The sequence below is a fragment of the Hyperoodon ampullatus genome (assembly GCF_949752795.1).
Source record: "Hyperoodon ampullatus genome assembly, chromosome: 16".
Taxonomy (NCBI): Eukaryota; Metazoa; Chordata; class Mammalia; order Artiodactyla; family Ziphiidae; genus Hyperoodon; species Hyperoodon ampullatus.
In genome coordinates this window covers 12,007,583-12,021,180 of record NC_136929.1, presented here as the reverse complement: position 1 = coordinate 12,021,180, position 13,598 = coordinate 12,007,583, and the positions used below count along the sequence as shown (strand labels likewise).

At 41.0% G+C, this 13,598-nt stretch overlaps 1 protein-coding gene across 11 annotated transcripts in view; it reads right to left on the bottom strand.

The window, feature by feature from the left end:
- DOCK9 (dedicator of cytokinesis 9) overlaps positions 1 to 13,598 on the bottom strand; it is a gene marked incomplete at both ends in the record, with an annotated part of 281,402 nt that overhangs the window by 80,884 nt on the left and 186,920 nt on the right. For all 11 annotated transcript variants that reach the window (XM_079721657.1, XM_079721649.1, XM_079721648.1 and 8 more), the window contains 8 exons: positions 6,769 to 6,840; positions 7,399 to 7,524; positions 8,333 to 8,402; positions 8,679 to 8,794; positions 10,100 to 10,189; positions 10,578 to 10,664; positions 11,997 to 12,118; positions 12,471 to 12,594. In XM_079721657.1, the coding sequence (XP_079577783.1) occupies positions 6,769 to 6,840; positions 7,399 to 7,524; positions 8,333 to 8,402; positions 8,679 to 8,794; positions 10,100 to 10,189; positions 10,578 to 10,664; positions 11,997 to 12,118; positions 12,471 to 12,594 (807 nt within the window). The remainder of the gene's footprint in view (positions 1 to 6,768; positions 6,841 to 7,398; positions 7,525 to 8,332; positions 8,403 to 8,678; positions 8,795 to 10,099; positions 10,190 to 10,577; positions 10,665 to 11,996; positions 12,119 to 12,470; positions 12,595 to 13,598) is intronic.

The window sequence follows — 13,598 nt, the reverse complement described above, 5'->3', positions numbered from 1 at the left end:
TAAAGGACAAACACCTAGAAGAATTAAAAAACAAACAAACAGAGATAAACAATACAATAACTGAAATGAAAAACACACTAGAAGGAATCAATAGCAGAATAACTGAGTCAGAAGAACACATAAGTGACCTGGAAGACAGAAGGGTGGAATTCACTGCCATGGAACAGAAAAAAGAAAAAAGAATGAAAAGAAATGAAGCCAGCCTAAGAGACCTCTGGGACAACATTAAACTCAACAACATTTGCATTATAGGGGTCCCAGAAGGAGGAGAGAGAGAAAGGACCTGAGAAAATATTTGAAGAGATATTAGTCGAAAACTTCCCTAACATGGGAAAGGAAATAGCCACCCAAGTCCAGGAAGCACAGAGAGTCCCAGGCAGGATAAACCCAAGGAGAAACACGCTGAGACACACAGTAATCAAACTGACAAGAATTAAAGACAAAGAAAAATTATTAAAAGCGGCAAGGGAAAAATGACAAATAACATACAAGTGAACTCCCATAAGGTTAACAGCTGATTTCTCAGCAGAAATTCTACAAGCCAGAAGGGAGTGGCACGATATATTTAAAGCGATGAAAGGGAAGGACCTACAACCAAGACCAAGATTACTTTACCCAGCAAGGATCTCATTCAGATTTGACAGAGAAATCAAAAGCTTTACAGACAAGCAAAAGCTAAGAGAATTCAGCACCACTAAACCAGCTTTACAACAAATGCTAAAGGAACTTCTCTAGGCAGGAAACACAAGAGAAGGAAAAGACCTACAAAAACAAACCCAAAACAATTAAGAAAATGGTAACAGGAACATGCATATTGATAATTACTTTAAATGTAAATGGATTAAATGCTCCAACCAAAAGACACAGACTGACTGAATAGATACAAAAACAAGGCCTGTATATATGCTGTCTACCAAGAGACCCACTTCAGACCTAGGGACACATACAGACTGAAAGTGAGCGGATGGAAAGAGATATTCTATGCAAATTGGAAATCAAAAGAAAGCTGGAGTAGCAATTCTTCTATCAGACAAAATAGACTTTAAAATAAAGAATGTTATAAGAGACAAGGAAGGACACGACCTAATGATCAAAGGATCAATCCAAGAAGAAGACATAATAATTATAAATATATATGCACCCAACACAGGAGCACTCAATACATAAGGCAAATGCTAACAGCTATAAAAGAGGAAATCGAAAGTAACACAGTAAGAGTGGGGGACTTTAACACCTCACTTACACCAATGGACAGATCATCCAGACAGAAAATTAATAAAGAATACACAAACTTTAAATGACACAATAGACCAGATAGATTTAATTGATGTTTATAGGACATTCCATCCAAAAACAGCAGATTGCACTTTCTTCTCAAGTGCACATGGAACATTCTCCAGGGTAGATCACATCTTGGGTCACAAATCAAGCCTCAGTTAATTTAAGAAAATTAAAATCATATCAAGCACCCTTTCCGACCACAACACTATGAGATTAGAAATTACAGGGGAAAAAATGTAAAAAACACAAACACTTGGAGGCTAAACAATACATTACTAAATAATCAAGAGATCACTGAAGAAATCAAAGAGGAAATCAAAAAATACCTAGAGACATATGACAATGAAAACATGATGATCCAAAACCTATGGGATGCAGCAAAAGCAGTTGTAAGAGGGAAGTTCATAGCAATACAATCCTGCCTCAAGAAACAAGAAAAATCTCAAATAAACAATCTAACCTTACACCTAAAGGAACTAGAGAAAGAAGAACAAACAAAACCCAAAGTAGAAGCAAAGAAACCATAAAGACCAAAGCAGAAATAAATGAGAAAGAAATGAAGGAAACTATAGCAGAGATCAATAAAACTAAAAGCTGGTTCTTTGAGAAGATAAATAAAATTGACAAACCATTAGCCAGACTCATCAAGAAAAAAAGGGAAAAGATTCAAATCAACAGAATTAGAAATGAAAAAGGAGAAGTAACAACTGACACTGCAGAAATACAAAAGATCATGAGAGATTACTACAAGCAACTCTATGCCAATAAAATGGACAACCTGGAGGAAATGGACAAATTCTTAAAAAGGTATAACCTTCCAAGACTGAACCAGGAAGAAATGGAAAATATGAACAGACCAATCACAAGTAATGAAATTGAAACTGTGATTAAAAATCTTCCAACAAACAAAAGTCTAGGACCAGATGGCTTCACAGGTGAATTCTATGAAACATTTAGAGAGGAGCTAACACCCATCCTTCTCAAACTCTTCCAAAAAATTGTAGAGGAAGGAACACTCCCAAACTCATTCTACAAGGCCACCATCACCCTAATACCAAAACCAGACAGAGATACTACAAATAAAGAAAATTACAGACCAATATCACTGATGAATATAGATGTAAAAATTCTCAACAAAATACTAGCAAACAGAATCCAACAACACATTAAAAGGATCATACACCATGATCAAGTGGGATTTATCCCAGGGATGCAAGTATTCTTCAATATATGCAAATCAATCAACGTGATACACCATACTAACAAGTTGAAGAATAAAAACCATATGATCATCTCAATAGATGCAGAAAAAGCTTTTGACAAAATTCAACACCAATTTATGATAAAAACTCTCCAGAAAGTGGGCATGGAGAGAACCTACCTAAAAGGCCGTATACAACAAACCCACAGCCAACATCACTCTCAATGGGGAAAAAACCGAATGCATGTCCCCTAAGATCAGCAATAAGACAATGATGTTCACTCTCGCCACTATTATTCAACATAGTTTTGGAAGTCCTAGCCACGGCAATCAGAGAAGAAAAAGAAATAAAAGGAATTCAAATTGGAAAAGAAGAAGTAAAACTGTCACTGTTTGCAGATGACATGATACTATACATAGAGAATCCTAAAGATGCCACCAGAAAACTACTAGAGCTAATCAATGAATTTGGTAAAGTTGCAGGACACAATATTAATGCACCGAAATCTCTTGCATTCCTATACACTAACAACGAAAGATCAGAAAGAGAAATTAAGAAAACAATCCCATTCACCATTGCAACAAAAAGAATAAAATACCTAGGAATAAACCTACCTAAGGAGGTAAAAGACCTGTACTCAGAAAACTAAAAGACACTGATGAAAGAAATCAAAGATGTTACAAACAGATGGAGAGATATACCATGCTCTTGGATTGGAAGAATCAATATTGCCCAAAGCAATATACAGATTCAATGCAATCCCTATCAAATTACCAATGGCATTTTTTTACAGAACTAGAACAAAAAATCTTAAAAGTTGTATGGAGATGCAAAAGACCCCAAATAGCCAAAGTAATCTTGAGGGAAAAAAACAGAGTTGGAAGAATCAGACTCTCTGACTTCAGACTACACTACAAAGCTACAGTAATCAAGACAATATGGTACTGGCACAAAAACAGAAATATAGATCAAAGGAACAGGATAGAAAACCCAGAGATAAACCCATGCACCTATGATCAACTATTCTATGACAAAGGAGGCAAGGATATACAATGGAGAAAACACAGTCTCTTCAATAAGTGGTGCTGGGAAAACTGGACAGCTACATGTAAAAGAATGAAATTAGAACACTCCCTAACACCATACACAAAAATAAACTCAAAACAGATTAAAGACCTAAATGTAAGACCTGACACTATAAAACTCTTAGAGGAAAACACAGGAAGAACACTCTTTGACATAAATCACAGCAAGATCTTTTCTGATCCACCTCCTAGAGTAATGAAAACAAAAAGAAAAATAAACAAATGGGACCTAATGAAATTTAAAAGCTTTTGCAAAGCAAAGGAAACTATAAATAAGATGAAAAGACAACCCTCAGAATGGGAGAAAACATTTGCAAATGAATCAACAGACAAAGGATTAATTTCCAAAATATATAAACAGCTCATACAGCTCAATATTAAAAAAACAAACAACCCAATCCAAAAATGGGCAGAAGACCTAAATAGACATTTCTCCAAAGAAGACATACAGATGGCCAAGAAGCACATGAAAAGCTGCTCAACGTCACTAATTATAAGAGAAATGCAAATCAAAACTAAAATGAGGTGTCACCTCACACCAGTTAGAATGGGCATCACCAGAAAATCTGCAAACAACAAATGCTGGAGAGAGTGTGGAGAAAAGGGAACCCTCTTGCACTGTTGGTGGAAATATAAATTGATACAGCCACTATGGAGAACAGTATGGAAGTTCCTCACAAAACTAAAAATAGAATTACCATATGACCAAGCAATCCCACTACTGGGCATATACCCTGAGAAAACCATAATTCAAAAAGACACATGCACCCCAATGTTCACTGAAGCACTATTTACAATAGCCAGGTCATGGAAGCAACCTAAGTGCCCATCGACAAAGGAATGGATAAAGAAGATGTGGTATATATATACAATGGAATATTAGTCAGGTATAAAAAGGAATGAAACTGGGTCATTTATAGAGACGTGGATGGACCTAGATACTGTCATACAGAGTGAATTAAGTTAGAAAGAGAAAAACAAATATCCTATATTAACACGTATATGTGGAATCTAGAAAAATGGTACAGATGAACTGGTTTTCAAGGCAGAAATAGAGACACAGATGTAGAGAACAAACATGGACACCAAGGGGGCAACGTTGGGGGGCAGGTGGTGGTGGTGGGATGAACTGGGAGATTGGGATTGACATGTATACACTAATATGTATAAAATAGATAACTAAAGAACCTGCTGTATAAAAAATAAAATAAAATTCAAAAATAAACAACTAAATAAATATACTTCTCAGGAATGTTTCAGAAGTGTTCCTTACCCCCTTGAACATGGCTCTCGTGGTCTAACTGCACACTTTCTCACGTGAACTCCATGAAGGCACAAATCATACTACATTTAACCATGTAACCTCTGAGCCTGTCATATAATAAGGGCTCAATGAATACTTTCTGAACACATCAGTTATTTTTAAAAATATAATCAGGTTTACTAATCTCTCTGAAGTGATCCCATTTATTTAAAGACAAAAATGATGAAAAATTCAGTAGTTCAGTTATGAACTGAATTGTGTCCCTGTTCCCAACCTCCCTGCAAAATTCGTATATTGAAGTCCTAACCCTACCTCAGAATTTAAGTGCGTTTGGAGATAGGGTCTTCAAAGAGGAAATTAAGTTAAAATGAGGTCATCAAGATGAGCCTTAATCCAGCAGGATTAAGAAGAGATTACAACACAGACACACACAGAGGGAAGAACATGTGAGGACACAGGGAGAAGAAGGCCACCCACAAGCCAAGGAGAGAGGCCTCCTGAGAAACCAACCCTACAGACACCTCGATCTCAAGACATCTAGCCTCCAGAATCACAAGGAAATCAACTTCTGTTGTTTAAGTCCCCCAGTATATAGTACTTGTGATGGCAGCCCCAGCAGACGCCGACAGGCCTAGAGCCTGTCCTGTACAGGGCATTTTTAACAGAAAGGCAAAATAACATGATGTGTGTGTGTGTGCATGCCTGTTTAGCTGCACACTGCCAAGTAGACAATCTGCTAGATTTTTCCCCTGGCAGGCTGTGCTGGCAAGATTTAGATGGTGTGCTACTCTGTGGAAGGCAGGGCCCACCTCCATCTGGCATCTCCCTGTGCACTAAAATTGGATTTAAAAGAAAAAAGAAAAGAAAGGAAACCTCCCGATCAGGGTCCAGCTCTACTAGAAGAAAAGCACAGCTTTAGGTTCTGAACCACCAGCCTTCCACCTGACAAAATCCACCAGCCTTTCCCCAGGCTTCCTCTCCATCCAGATCCTTTGTCCAGGGGACCTAGATGTTGAGCCTCCCTCCCTGGGGCTCCGCCCTCCTTCCCACGTGCGTTGAGGAGGCTGCTGGGTCCCAGGACCCCTGCTCCCCGCATGAGCGCCTGCCGCTCCCGGCCACAGTCACCAACATCCCGCTTCTGTACAGCTACGACACAGTAAGAATCCAGTCATACAGCAACTCCGGGACTCTGAGAGTCTCAGAAGCAATTCTGCGCGCAGTCACCTGGGTTTACTGCGTTGGAATTCCATAAATATTTATCTACACTGAGCCTCAGCCAGCCAGCGGGGGCATCAGGCCAGAGTCTGTTCATCTCATGGCAGAGACCAGTGGGAACCAGGGGACAGCACGGGGACCCAGAGGGTCACACACACCCAGGCACCATGGGGAGGAGGCGTCGGGGGAGACGGAGTTGTCTCAGAGTCCACTAATTGGCCATAGAGGATATGTGGTCATACCAGACTTTCCCATCTAAGTTCCTGAGAAATCTCTACTATGTTCAAGACACTTAACAAACACTGGGTAGTTACATTTGAAATGAACGCTTAAACTGCTACTCCCCTTTCAACAGATGTGAAGATTTCTAAGCTAGTCAAAGGAAAAGACGTATTTTTCTCTGGATTTAATAACACAGAGCTCCATGAGTGTGGGCTCTGGAGCTAGACTGGCCCAAAGCCTGGCTCCTTCCATTCATTGCAGGGTGATCCTGGGCAGGTAACTCAAGCACTCTGGTCTCAGCTTCTTCATCTATAAAACTATAAGACTAGTACTTCCCCCATAGGGTTGTTATAAAGCTAAAATGACTTACTACTTGGAAAACCCCTAGAACAGTACTGTGACCGAACATAGAAAGCAATAATAAGTGTTAGCTACAAACACAATGAAAGAGAATTTCCCATAAGAACTGCCAGGCAAGCCCTGAGAGGAAGTGACATACCTTAACTTTGGAGTTCTCTATCAAATGTTGAGCCATGGATTTGATCAAAACTTCAAAGAAAAACCACGAATACTGAAAGAAACAAAAGAATCCAGTAAGGAAAACAACAAATCAGAAGGTGAGACATTTACTCCCTTAGGCTGAAAATGTCACTGACATGAAGCAAGTGTGACCTGAAAACATAGCTGAGCCTCTTGGCGAATGGCTGTCTGAGCAGAGGTGCAAGGCAGATGCACCCGCTTCCACGCGTCCAACAGTAAACAATGCCGTACACTCAGCAGACACTCAGCACGGCACAGCCAACCAGAGGTGCCAGCTCATTCGCACTGGCCTTTCCTCTCGGTTGGGTCCCACCCGTGGACACTTGTCTTTATAGTCTCTAACTCAGTGTCCTCCAACGGTTTGAATATAATGACTGTGAAACTTTGAATACAGTAATACCTTGCGGCTCTGTTAGGAGCACAAGTACAAGCAGCAAAGATGGTACTGAAGAACTAACTCTGTTACCCCGTTTTAGGAGGTGGTGATTGTCTCCAAAAGCACACAAAGAGGGTGAAATCGATCAGGCCATGAAGTCTGAATTTTCTTCAGTTTCAATACCACAGAGCCACACTGGCCCTCCTGACATACCTTAAGTAGTTTGTTGCTGGTGAGGAAATCGGCGGAAGGCTTGAGAATTGTGGTCATGGATTTGGTCAGCTCTTCATGCACCGTCTTGTATTCAGAAGCAATATACGGCTCAGCCTTATAAGCATACTTTGAAGAAAAGGGAAGGATATTTTAATGCACTGGTTCTCCAAGTTGGGCTGAAAGCTGGAGAGGCTCCAAAGGATGGAGATCAGGGACTGAGATACAACTGCATGGGTGGGAGAGGAAGGTGTGGAAACGGAAGGTGGGAAGGGTGGTTGTCATGTGACAGGAAGAGGGAGCCCAGGGTGTCTTCAGGGAGCCCATCCAAACATGTGAATCACCTGACTCAGCTGGTGGGTCCTCCAGCCCAGAACTCCGCCTCCCAAGGACTTTAAGCAATGTGTCACGTGACACTCAGGAACTGATTCCCTAAAGCACCCCAATTTTACTTTTCAAACTAATACGTAACTATAATTCACAGAGGTGTCGAAGGTTAAATAGAACACGTGTAACTTTTTAGAACAGTAAAGGCCACCATGTTCATGGAATATTGTATGTAAATGATGAACTTGCTGATATTTATCCTAACAGCATCTTTTACTTTCCTTCATAGTCTTCTAATTTGATGGTGCCCACAGCTAACCTTCCCATCTTTAAATTTCTATGTCATTTGGGTCACATTATTTGCAAAACCCATTAAAGGACGAAATGTAGCTGAAAGAATGAAATTAAGTAAATAAAGGAATGGCTGCCCCTCTTTGGACTTCCCCGCGTTCAGGTGCAAGCACCAGCTACAGGCACAGAAGATAAAGCAGAGGTGTTAAGTTTCATCCCAGATACATCCCCAAATGACTAGATTAAAAAAAAGTAAGTCCTCAGAAGGAAAATTGGAGAGCCACACATTTAAATGACCGGGGCAGTTTCATTTACATACCTTAACATATGACCTCAAGTGGCTCTCCAATCCTTCCTCATGGCACTGGGCAACCACATGAATAATGACCCTACACATCACAGGAATGAATAAAGCAATGAATAGTAATGTGAAAATGGAAACATTTCATTATCATCACAGTAGTAGTAGAACAATGATGGTGCTATTGGCACCACAGGAAACGAGGAAACAAGGAATCAGATGGGGTCCCCGCATATGGGATCAAAAGAAATTTCATAACTATAATGTTCAACACATACTCGCATCCCAGATACGTATGACTGTGCTCCAGATGCGGACAGACTGAAAGGGAAGAAGAGTATCCACCTCTCTCTGCCTCTCTCACCGTGTCACGTTGACGGCGACTTCCTCCTGGGTTGCTCGGGTGAGGACACGGAATAGCTGGTTTAGGATGGTGGGCAAGAAGGCGATCATCACGTGACCTTCCATCGCGTGCAGGCTCTACAGACGTGGAATGGCAAAGTTCATGTTACCTTTTTAAAAGTAAACCAACCCCAAGAAGTTTCCACTTAGTTCCAAATAAGGATGGAAGAAATCCATCTTAAACAAATGGAGACAGTGGCAGGCAGACTAATGGACAAAGATGTCCATGTCCTAAACCCCAGAACCTATGAATGTGTTACATGGCAAAGGGGAATTAAGGCTGCTAATCAGATTAGCTGGCCTTGAGACAGGGGACTCTGCTGGACTATCCAGGTGGGCCCGAAGTAATCACAAGCATCCTTAAAAGTGGAAGAGGGAGGCAGGAGAGTGGGGGGAAGAATGCTCAGAGATGCAACATTGTTGGCTTTGAGATGGAGGAAGGGGCCACAAGCCAAGGAATGAGGGCAGCCTTTAGGAGCTGGAAAAGGACAGGAAATAGATTCACCCCTAGAGTTTCCAGAAAGGAACTCAGCCCTGTTAATAACACCCTGGTTTTAGCCCAGTGAGACCCGTGTCAGATCTCTGACCTACAGGAAGTGTAAGAAAACAAATTTGTGTTGTTTTAAGCCACCATTTTGTAGTAATTTGTGACAGCAGCAAAAGAGAATGAATAAAAGGCTCTTATTCAAGTCACATGGCTCTTAAGACGTAGCTGAAAGGGGACCTGGAGCAGTGATTTCAGAATCCCCACTCCATTTTCCTTGCTTAAGTCAAACAAACTCGACCTCTCACATTTCTTCTATTTTGTCCCCATGCTTAGAATGCCCGTTTTCGAAATGCTCCCCTAGAATCACGTTCTGGGTGAAACTCCCCCAGACCAACCCTCCTGCTCTCCCTGTGCCATGACTCCAGGAGCCCCCCAGCCTGCCCAAAGCTGGAGTTGGTTATGCGCATCATTTCTGGGTTTTGTGCCCACCTAGCATGCATTCACCAGGTTTATGTTGTCCCCTACAATGAATAAGAAGTTACTTAACAGTGGGACTAAAGTCACTGCTTTTTATGTGCCTGTGACTGTGCTCTGCGCCCAGTGAGCACTCACAGGGAGGGCCTCTAAGTGGGTGGTTTTCTATGCGGAATAATGTGTTTTAGGTCCAGCCTGAGAAAAGGATATGTGGGGCTGGAATGAAGATCACAGTGGTATTATTTCCGAGTCCACTTCTTCCCACTATCTAAAACCATACAGAGGTCATCAGTGTGAGGGCATCTCGCTTAGAGCAGCCTTATAAGATTTCCAAGGGGTAAGAAGAACACTCACCACCGAATAAAAAACCCAACCTCCTCTACACTCATTAAAAAGGGGTTACTAAGAAAGCTATCTGATACCTTAAGGTATTTTACAAGTTCACTCCCTAAGGCTTGGGCTCCGGATTCGGTTTTCTGACAGTACTGGAAAAAATTATGTAAGTGCTGATCCTGGGGAGATAAAAGAAGAAAAGAAAATGAAAGCTTATTAGCGTATCTGCTGTGGAAACAGAAGTATTTGCTTCTTGCAGCATGTATGTTTTATTTAGACTACAAAACATCACATAATAATGAAAGCATCAAAGGGATAAAAATAAAAATAAATTTTAAAAAAGATTGCAAAGATCCTCCAACAAAAAACTGTTGAGAAATGTTACTTGTACTATTCATTTATATCCTTACATGAGAGCACCTTATATGCACTTTCTTTCTTCAAAAAAGGACTTATAGAGTGAAAATATATCTATGTAATATATCAATAAGGATTTTGTTTTGCCAAAAAATCATGCAAACTCATTCACAAAGCAATCACTGCTAATTTTAATGGCACAGCACTTACCTGAGTATACACTGTGGAAACCAGATGAGTTGAAACTTTCAGCAGTGGCTTGCTTCCATCTACCCATTTAATTTCTGGACCATAATGCTGAAAAAATATGGAGGGAAGAAACATCCCAACAGATTAGTGACATTAGCTTCAAACGTCATCTTCAGTGAAGGTACTGATGAGGTGCTGAAGGCCAGACAGCCTCAGTAACTTGATATTTATGCCTGGCTCACAGCAGGAATGTAACCAGTACTAATTTCTGCCTACTTCCTTCTCCCAAGTACAATGCTCTTCTTACTGGATAGTCTAAGCTATCTTTTCTGTGTACTTGCAGCTGTATGAATTACTGTCCATTTGAGAGGGAAACACTCCCAATTTTACCAATGACTTAACCAAGCTTGAGTTCAGGGTTCTGAAAGTCATGGCATAAGGTACCAGATAAAGTAAATAGGATAGTAAGTATTCCTGGCACAGGCAAAGGGTCGATCATCTGTTTGTGTTTAGTTTTATTTCTGAAACCTCTGTTTTTCTCATGTTCAGACTAGGAATAATAACTGAATGTTATATATGATTTACCCTTATTTTGGAATATTTTAACTATTTGTTCACAACATGGGCCCAAATTTGGCACTATTTTATAGCTTTTTTTTTTTTTTTTTTTAGCTGTATGTGGGCCTCTCACTGTTGTGGCCTCTCCCCTTGCGGAGCACAGGCTCCGGACGCACAGGCTCAGCAGCCATGGCTCACGGGCCCAGCCGCTCCACAGCATGTGGGATCTTCCCGAACCGGGGCACGAACCCGTGTGCCCTGCATCGGCAGGCGGACTCTCAACCACTGCGCCACCAGGGAAGCCCTGGCACTATTTTAAAGCAGAGAGATATTAAAAGCCATTCACAATGAAACAGATCTTAACTAAGCATGTTATAAAACTGAAGTCTATAACATTTAAGATGGCTAAAAAGAATATAAAACCAACAAACCAATTGGAGAAATCTGAGAAAATTCAAGCTCTAATGAATCAGAAATGTATCAGAGTGGACTACCATGTGGGTGAGAGATTTGCTTACTAGACTTATAGCAAGTTGGAAGACAATTCCTAACCATTTGCATGACTCTAAGAACCTATCTTTATTTGAGCACGGCTAGTTTTCAGAGACAAACTTCCATCTCATACAGTACCTCCAAGTTTCCATTTCCCTGCTGAAGCACTGCTAGTTCAGGGCTTATAAAATGCCCAAACTGTAATTCCAGATTGTGATAACTGTTAACAGCACTGCCTTCCAGTGGCCTAAGTTTACTTGAAAATGAATAACTAAAACCAAAATGTGGGACTGGCAAAAATACTGCATGCTTTTGTGTGTTACTGTTGTTTTAGCTGATCTTTAATGCTTTCTGAAGGAACTGCGATCAACCAATCTTAAAGTACCGTACCCTGCCCATCCCAAGCTCCTGGTAGCCGAGGTAGCCGGATGGGAGATTGGCTGAGACAGGGATGTGCTGCTCGCTAGTCACCACCCTTCCATCTTTCAGGAGAGGAAGCCAGGAATATCCAACTGTTGAAATAAAGGAGAAAAAATCACCGTAAGTGTAGGAAAATGTATGAAGACAGCCATGTTACTATATTGCCTGATCTTTAAGAACTGTTAATACCAATCAGAGTAAGAAACTGAAAAGACCCTGAATACAGTCTCTGCAGAACAGCATCTATAATGTACGCTGTCCTCTTTGGGATTAGAATCCTAAAATTATCTCCTATAAAATGGACATAGGTGAGCTGGGCATGCTACCCTTACAAACGTCATCTAAAAACGCCTTCACAAAAGGATGCAAATTCAGAATCAAAACAAAATTTAAGAACCTAATATGTTAAGTTGTGAACAATCAAAGGAATGATGAAATTCAAACCTTGTGTTTCAACAACATCCTTCTTCTTTGTGCTTCCTTTGCTTGAATTATCACAGCTGACATGGAAGAATGTGAACAGCAAGTGGTGCTTTTCATGTAGCTGGGTGGGCAATTCTATTTTAATCTGCAAAGAAGACAAAATAACAATCTTTTTTATATTCCAAAACAACAACGTGTCACCCATGTACAAACGTGTAGTTGCTCTCCAAACTGATTTAACGTTTGCAGTTAAAGAGAGCTGAGGCTGTAAAGTTGTGCTAGGGAAGAAATGGATCCTTAATACACTGTACTGGTCTAAATGTTTGTGTCCCCCACAAATGCATATGCTGAAATCCTAGCTCCAAAGGTGATGGTATTAGTAGGTGGGGCCTTTGGGGTAATTAGGGCATGAGGATGGAGCCCTCATAAATGGGATTAGTGCTCTTGTAAGAGATCCTATAGAGCTCCCCGGCCCTTCCTGTCATGGGAGGACACAACTGAGAAGTCTGTGACCCGGGAGGTGGCCCTCATCCAACCATACTGGCACCCTGATCCTAGACTTCCAGCCTCCAGAACCGTGAGCAATTAATATCTGCTGTTTACAAGCCACCCAGTCGGTGGTATTTTGTTACAGCAGCCTGAATGGACTAAAAACATTCACTGACCAAAAAACAGGAGAGTTAGTATTTCAACTCTAGAAAGAACTGGAAAACTCATGACAGAAACCACTTCGTTAACTTAACACAACCAAGGCATAATGAAAAACCAGGTTTAAACATTTAAAAGTAGGATTCAGGGCTTCCCTGGTGGCGCAGTGGTTGAGAGTCCGCCTGCCGATACAGGGGACACGGGTTTGTGCCCCGGTCCGGGAAGATCCCACATACCGCGGAGCGGCTGGGCCCGTGAGCCATGGCTGCTGAGCCTACGCGTCCGGAGCCTGTGCTCCGCAACGGGAGAGGCCACAACAGTGAGAGGCCCGCATACCGCAAAAAAAAAAAAAAAGTAGGATTCACATAGTAGTTTTAATGAACTGCATTACAATTCTACATAAGGAAACCCAAAAATAAGAAAGGAAGATTCTCAGGTCCAACAAGTATTTAACTATACTTAAGTATGCATTTGAACGGAAATATTAATTGTGGTAGTGAT